Below are 7,906 nucleotides of genomic sequence, written 5' to 3'. Positions count from 1 at the left end.
CGGCTGGCTGGGGCTAAACCACAACACTTCTGCTTTCCTTTTAAGCTTTTCCAAAGAGAGACAAAAAGATCTTGAAAATGTAGAAGTTGAACGCATCAATTGTGCAATTAATTATCAGTTCTTTGGCACTAGAAATGGACTTGGAAGTTCCTAATAATTTTTTTTCTACGTTAATTACTACTTTAGTCTATATTATTTCTTAATTATTTCTTTGAACATATATTAGACTTCAATTTTTTTTTAAAGGACACGTCAAACTTAGTCATACATTTGTCATGTCTGTAATTACTCTAGATACACTGCAGAGTTGTATATATATAATGATAGGCCTAATCTGTGCCTACACATTATACAAAGCTTTGAGCAGCAAATGCTTTATAGCTGGGAAAGGTGTTTTCTTTGGCTGGAAGAAATGCGCTGCTTTAACACACCAAAACCTTCTACTCTGGAGTCTGGATGGAGTTTGGAGAGAGGCTCTTCTAAGGTCTAGTAATGGAGGAATGACAAAATGAAGTTGAACGAAAGCTGAAAATTGTGTTTTCTTTCTCTAGGGATCTTTCCCAGAACAAGATTGCTATTTTAGATGTTCAGATATTCGAAAGCCTGACTTCTCTGGCAACACTGTAAGTACATGCTGCACCCTTCCAGTGCTCCAGCTCACCGTGCACATTTGAGCTGGTACCTAGAACGCATGCTTGTGTTCCGTAAGTTAGCCTTGTTCTTGCCTGACCTCATCTGTCAAGCTCCAGATAGATGTGTCCATGGGCTCCTTCCTCAAGGCATTTAACCGCACGGTGTGGTGAATGACTGATTCCCTCATTGGCATTCAGAGAGTTGGGCAGTATTTGACCCGCTGTAGTGCTAGATGGAGAGGAGATCATGGCAAGAGAATGAGATTTGTCACAAGATGTGTGTTAGGACATGGAAAATTATGATAAAGCTGCGTTGTCCAAATCCCACTTATCTTCAGAAGAAATTGGGTACTGAGTCTGAGGGTCCTTTGAGGAGCCCAGCACTAGTGGGTCAAAGGCCTGCCTGCATGCCTGCTCCCCACACCCTGAGCTGTCCCCAGAACTGCCCAGATTCTGTGTGGGACAGGAAAAGAGGAAAGCTTTGACCACCTGGTTCGGCTGCTGATCAGGTGAGTTCGCTCTGTTACTTACTGGTGGTTCCTAGAGAAGATGAACTGTTTGGGTTTTTTTTAAATTGTACTCTCAGATCCAAAAAGGCACCAACAGAGCCAGCACCACAACCTGCTTTCATGGCTCCAGCTCAGTAGCTGGCAGCCTGGACAGCCTGCCATCTTTACACCTCAAAATCTCCTAAAAGGAGGACTCGTGGAAGGACTCTGAGCACTGGAACTGGACTTGAGCATGGGAACAGGCTGCTTAGAAAGACTGTGGAGTCTCCATCCTTGGAGATACACAAAAGCAGTCTGGACGTGGTCCTAGGCAGCCTGCTGTAGCTGATCATGCTTGAGCCAGGAGGTTGGAGCAGGGGTGCCTTCCAACCTCAACCATGCTGCATTCCCATGACTTAGTGCCTGACTGGGCCTTTTGCTATCATATGCATGTGGCTGTTGAGACTCAAGGTGCTCAGAAGGTAACTAGAACCCAAGCAGAGCCTGGGACAGAGGTTGATCCTGTATGTTGGCCAGGAAGTTGTTACCAGCATGATGAACTTTCCTTATCATTTTCCCTCTTTTACAGAGATATAAGCCACAACAAGATTTCTACATTAGAAGATGGAATATTTGATAATTTATTTAATTTAAGTGAAATGTAAGTTCACCCTCTTTGTTTCCCAGTTCTGTATTTAGAACTTCCCTTGAAACAACTCGTCCCTTTCCAGTGGGGTGGGATGCAGCACTGTCTTGGGGAGATCTGGGGCATGTACCCAACCAAGCAGCTGCCTTTTGGACTCTCTCCAGTTTCTTCCTCAAGCTGTGTCCTGCTCCTTGGTCCTGTTGGTGCCCTTCAAGTCTAACCTCTTCCCAGACATTGCTTCTGTCTCCTGGATACCTTCAACCTCTGCCGCTGCCTTCTTGGCTTCCCTGCTTCTCTCCCACACCAGCTCTGCTGAGGTTCTTGTCTCTGGCTGTGCGTCAAGTCACACCTACTGTTCCTGTTTGTACAGTCACATCTTGGAACTGGGGGATCTGATGAAAAGGGCACTGACCTGTAACAGAGGAGACCCTGACTGAGGTGTCTAAGTCACTTGAAGACACTTGAAGATGATCTCCCTAAGTGATTCAAGTTCTTAGGCTTATAGTGGGTTTTAATTGAAGTAATTGTGGTGAAACAATGGTGAAAATGGTGAAACAGTGGCCCAGGTTGCCCAGAGAGATGATAGACGCCCCATCCCTGGAAACACTCAAGGTCAGGTTGGATGGGGCTCTGAGCAACCTGATCTAGTTGAAGATGCCCCGGTTCATTGCAGGGGATTTGGACTAGGTGACCTTGAAAGGTCTCTTCCAACCCAAACCATTCTACAATTCTATGTTTCTGATTAAAATTTGTGCTGTTATGTGAAGGGCAGGGAGGCAATGACACATTTCCAGGAGAGATGCATGAAGTGACAGGACAGAACAGCAGTTCTGTGTCTGAATGAGTCAAAGGATTAACCCTCTGCAATCACTCTTGTCAAGCAAGAAAAAAGCTCGGCCACACATTCTCCCTGAAGACAAGACACAAAGTGCATTTTTAGCTCTGCATTTGTGCTTACAAGTGGCACTGGAAAGACAGAAGGTCCAAGCAGGTCTGTCCCTGCTAAGGCTGGCTGGCAAAGTGGTGCTTTCAGTATAAAAATCCTGGGTTCAGCCCCTGCGGCAGCCCAGCCCAGCTGGCGTCAGCTAAACAAACAGCTTTCCATCTCTGTCCTGTTCGCAGCTGAATGCCAAAGGCTGTAATTTGGATCAAGCTTAGCTGCAATTAAAGTTTCCATCTTTTCATTAAACTGCCACATGGAAAGATTATCATTGACTTCGCATTTCTTTTTTGACAGATCAATTTTATTCTCTTAGCTATTTTTTAATGGAGCTGTAAATAGTCTCCCTTAGCTGGAGAGGCTGCCATTGCACCCGATGGCTGTTAGATGGCAGACTATTTTAAATATAAGATTGTGTCTGTAATTTGCTTCTAATTGCAACAATTATTTGTAGAGTGAAAAAAGTACTTGGAGTACTTGCCTAATTCTAGCCTCTAGAAAAATCATGTTAATTATTGCTTGATTCCCTATTCATTAACTCCCCTCGCAGTTCTTTCTGAAGCGTTTCAGTGGAGTGGCGCAGATGGGAACAGTGAGGGATCTGCACGCTGCTGTAATTAACACTTAGCACGTGTCAAGTTAATGCCTAACTTTTGTCTGATCTCCCTGTTACAGAAACTTAAGTTGGAATCCATTTGTTTGTGACTGCAAACTTTCCTGGTTGCCCCGTTGGGTGGAAGACAGAAAAGTGAAAGTTATTCAGGCGTCAGATACGAGATGCGCCCACCCTCCTGAGGTGGCAAACCTTTCCCTCTTCGATGTCTCGTTCGTCAATGCTACTTGCGGTAAGGAAACGCTGCGGGCAGTGCTGGGGGAGATGGCTAAACCAGGGGAAATGATGGGCCCAAGGGGAGCTGGGGGTCACATCTAGACATCTTTAGACCCCAAGTCACCAGTTCTAATCTAATTAAGCAAATAATGGCAGCGTATGACTATACCCTGATGCTTTAAGGCTGGAGTCACACCAGGGCTGAGATCAGCAAACTCATTACAGACCAAGCTTCAAGCAGCTGTCAGATGGCACTAGCTCCATGACCTCCAGCCTTAGGCTTTCATTCTCTCAAGCTTTTAACAGTCTGACTCTAGGCAGTGAAATCTCTTGGAGCCGATGGGACATGAGGACACGCTAAGTTGAATCTTTGCAGGTGACAGGGCTCCATGTTGGGAGCATTGAATGAGCACTGCCCTGATCTACAGCCCGTTGCTTGCTCCAGGTGCATTTTTCTGACTGCCTTGGCTGGCAGAAAACGTGGGTCAGCATTTAACTGGATGGTGGGAAGGGGGAGCCCTAAGAAAACTAATCCCTCCTGGATGCTCAGCTATCTCTAGGTAAGAGAGAGGGAGGGAGAGCGAGTGCTCCCCCGACAGGCATCAGGGATCTCCTTTAATGCACGATGGGAGGATGCAGTGATGAGGGCTGGGGGAACCAGAGCTGAGCCGCCTGGTGAAGCGTAGGGCTCCCCACGCCAAAACTGGGGTGGTGGTTGCTCCACTTCCCAGCAAAATTACCCCAGCCTTGCAGCACCTCGGTAGCGTGCTGTTTGCCTGGTGCTGGAATTATCAAGGGGAATAACACTGGCACTGTTACTCCCCTCGAAAATTAGTTGTTGCCCTCTTACAGTAGTTCAAGTCAGCATGGAAACAATAATGTAAGGTTGTCTTTTGGGTAATTCAGTGTAATGGGAGTAGGCTGGGAACAGCCTGCCAGCTACTGACAGTTGTTACTGACCAGCACGGAGGCAAGAAGTATGATCAGGCTGGTGTTAAAAAGCAAAGCAGTTCCCATGCCGTGGTCCTCCTCAAGGGACTTTTCTTAAGAAAAGTGGCTCAGTGTTTGCAGTAAGGCCGTGGAGAAAGCTGGACAGTTGGATGGATTCGATATGGGAAGATCATGCAAGGCCGGAGCTGTTGAGATGTTTGCGGGGGGATGTTGTAGCAACCAGCAGAAACAGAGGAGCAAACATGGCTCAGTTGCGTGGGCAGAGCTGGAGAGAAGGCCAGGCAGTCCCAGCTGGGCTGCGGCTGTGCACGCGGCAGAGGCCCTGCCTGTGTGTTTGTGGCAGAGAAATGTCCCACCCCTTGCAAGCCAGCGAGGAGAAAGTAAACTCAAGGGAATGAGATGTTGCTCTGAGAATGGGGCTGTTGTGACTGCCATCGCTCTACGTGACACACGTGTCTATGCACGTGTGTGTTTGTGCTCCCTGTAGCCAGGCGTGTGTTGTTTCTGTGCATCCTTCCCATGAATGCATACATGTCCTTTCCTTGAAGGTCCTTTCCAACCTTAGTGATTCTGTGATTCTGTGATGTGTGTCCTTCTGCACCGCTCAGGTGCAGGCGGCATGTGGCATTGCCCTCTTTTCTAGCACCAGATTTTGCTTGCAAGTAGATGGGAAGCTCTTGGCTCTCCCCAAGGAAGAAGGTGGCTGCAGCATCTGCCCATCTGCAGTGTGGGCCTGGGGGAGAGCCCGGCGGCGTTTCCCCCATGCTCCCGATGTGCCACTCTGCCCAAGTGTGTTTGGTTATAGACTTGGTGCTGGAAGCCCAGACAGTACGGAGTGAAACGTGCTGCACTGGACCGAGCCAAGGTACGGCCAAGGGACAACCTCTTCTCCTGGCCTCGCTTGGTGGCTAATCCTTTGGGCTCCTTTGAGGGTCAGACTCAGTGGCTCCGTGTCCTGTGGGACTGTCAGGCTCTCCAAAGTCCCCTTTTATTTGCTGAGTGTTGCTGTTCCATAAATCTGTGCGACTGGCTTGTTATTTCTGTCATCATTAATTAGCATAAGGAGTTTGGAAATCGTTGCTGAGGGATTACAGACTCCCCAGGCAAGACTCAAAAAGGAAATGCTTGGAGTAGGAGCTGCCCAGGAGAAGTCCATTCCCAGGGGTGTGTGGGGTGGTATCTCTTGGAGGGTTTCACCAAGCCATGGCTTCACAATGTCAGTTTGCAAGAGGATCTTCTGTTCTCTCCCCAGGAGCTCAATACATAACGTGTCTGACAAGCAACCACACAGAAGGGGCTGAACTTGTCATCTTCTTCACATCTGTTCACCCTGGGAACCTCACCGAGGAGACCTGCAGTGCCCTCTGTTACGCCGAAGACCAGGAATATGGAGGTTTCAGCACCCAGGGGCAGTGTTTGTGTGGTACTGCCCATGAAACAAACTCTTCCTCTGGTTGTTTGCTATTTTGCACTGAGTATTTGTCTGGGCAGGCCTGTGATGGACCATCACTCGTCCCCTTTACCTTCCAGGCACAACTGCCTGTGTCTTTCGCAGGACTCCAGCCCCGGTACAGCCTACACCAGGCTGTGCTCTTCAATGTCAGTATTCCCATTGCTGTCAGCACTTTACTGTGGGAATTTGGGGACCAGACAGAGGTTCTCAACACCACTGGAAATGCAGCTGCCCACATGTATGCCTTACCTGGACAGTACAATGTCACTGTCACCATCTTTGTGGGCACCAAGATCTCATACATGCAGGCAGAAATTGAGGTGGTGGCTTCACCCCAACAGTTAGAACTGCAGTGTCCTTCCTTGGTCAAGACGAATGAGAGTCTGGACATACGGATCCGCAACAGAGGTGGCACTGGCCTTGCGGTGTTGTATGGTATCACCGCAGAAACTGGAGAGCTGGGCAGAGGTAAACAGGGTTGGCTGGGTGGGTGCTGGGCCAGGGAGGGGTGGCACTGGGTCCTGGGCCTTCCTGTTCTGTTCTTTCCCAATGAGGAGTAAGGGATGACTCCTTTGGGCACTCTTTGCTCCCCTGACTGACCGGGCAGTGTTTTGCACTGTCCTGGGCCAAGAAGGTGACTGCACAGAGTGCAGTTCACCAGCGAAGGGGATTTATGGGCTTCAAGAAGGACAGAACAATCCTGGAGCCTTGCTCCCCAGATTGGATTGGGGGGTGTGGGCCCATAGAAAGGACATCATGCTTGTGTTCTTCTACCTCATGCAGCAGTTCACCCCATGTGTCCCCCTGATGGCTTGGTGTTCCCGGGCAATAACCACTGCTATCAGCTGGTGGTGGAGAAGGCTGAGTGGCTGGAGGCCCAGCAGCACTGCCAGGAGCATGATAACGGAGAGCTGGCTTTTGTGAGCAGCCCCGAGATCCAGAGCTTCTTGGTCGCTCATGTCATCAGGTAAGCGAGGAGGGTAAGGGTTAAGATTTCCTGGGGACAGGTCTTGTGTTCCTGCGGTCACATTTGCAGAGGGGTCTGGAGGAAGGGTCCTGCCGAGCCTGGCAGCAGGCAGCCCTGTGCAGCTGGGGGTCCAGGCTGAGTACGGGGGGATGGCAGGGGTGAGGCTGCTGAACAAAGAGGAGGAATAAGCAGAGCTTGAGCCCTTGCTGAACTTGGCTTCTTTCTTTAAAGGCAAGAAGAGGAATGGGGCAGAAAGGCTGGACGCCAGAGGGGGGAATTTTGGGATTGCTGCTGGTGGGCATCTTGTGCTCTATGTTTGTGCCTGTGGGTGCATCTGAAATGGTACAGAAAGGTGCAGGGTCAGGAGCAAACGGGCTGTGATGAGCAGACCTTCCACCTGGGAGTTCAGCAAAATCTGCAGACTCGGGCTGGACGGCGGAGAGGGTCAGGTGCTCGTGTCCAGAGGGTGTTTGGCTGCCACGCAGAGCCTGAGGGTGACCTTGCAACCAGCTCCCTCCACCAGCAGAGTGACAGCTGGGTTGTCCCAAGCATGACACCGTGGCATCCGGCAGCCGCTCTAGCAAAGCCCAAGCCAGTGCTGCGATCCTGCCTCCCAGCTGGGATCCCGCACCCTCCCGGACATGGCTGCAGCCTGAAGCCCAGACCTTTTCCCCTCTTCTTTCGCCTCCTGAGAAGGAGCAGCACGCCTCTCAGGAGCAGAGTGTCAGGCTCTGGCAGCATCTGTTCCACCTCAGAATTTGGGCTTTATAAACAGAGAGCACTGAACGTGTCAGCCTTTGATTAAATCCACCCCTCTAGGTGCCCTTTCTGCAACCGGCCATCCTGGGGGGGAGGACGACCAGGAGAGCTTTCAGGGGCCTGACAGCTCGTGTCAGCGCTCCCTGATGCAGATGTTGGACATGGCCTCTTAATAAACATGGCCCAGAAAGCACATGTAAAAGGAGCAGCTGCTGGTGACGTAGGCTTTGAACGGTCCTGC

General features: G+C 49.9%; 1 protein-coding gene across 1 annotated transcript in view; it reads left to right on the top strand.

Moving 5' to 3' along the window:
- Positions 1–551: 551 nt before the first annotated feature.
- Positions 552–7,906, top strand: part of PKD1 (polycystic kidney disease 1 (autosomal dominant)) — a gene marked incomplete at its 5' end in the record, with an annotated part of 52,207 nt that continues 44,852 nt past the window's right edge. The window contains 5 exon segments of the mRNA XM_010289136.1: positions 552–623; positions 1,710–1,781; positions 3,382–3,551; positions 5,739–6,407; positions 6,723–6,906. Of these exon segments, the coding sequence (XP_010287438.1) occupies positions 552–623; positions 1,710–1,781; positions 3,382–3,551; positions 5,739–6,407; positions 6,723–6,906 (1,167 nt within the window).

This window comes from Phaethon lepturus, unplaced genomic scaffold, assembly GCF_000687285.1.
Source record: "Phaethon lepturus isolate BGI_N335 unplaced genomic scaffold, ASM68728v1 scaffold23336, whole genome shotgun sequence".
Taxonomy (NCBI): Eukaryota; Metazoa; Chordata; class Aves; order Phaethontiformes; family Phaethontidae; genus Phaethon; species Phaethon lepturus.
Note: the sequence above shows the minus strand (reverse complement) of the source record. Positions and strands in the feature narration are given on the sequence as shown.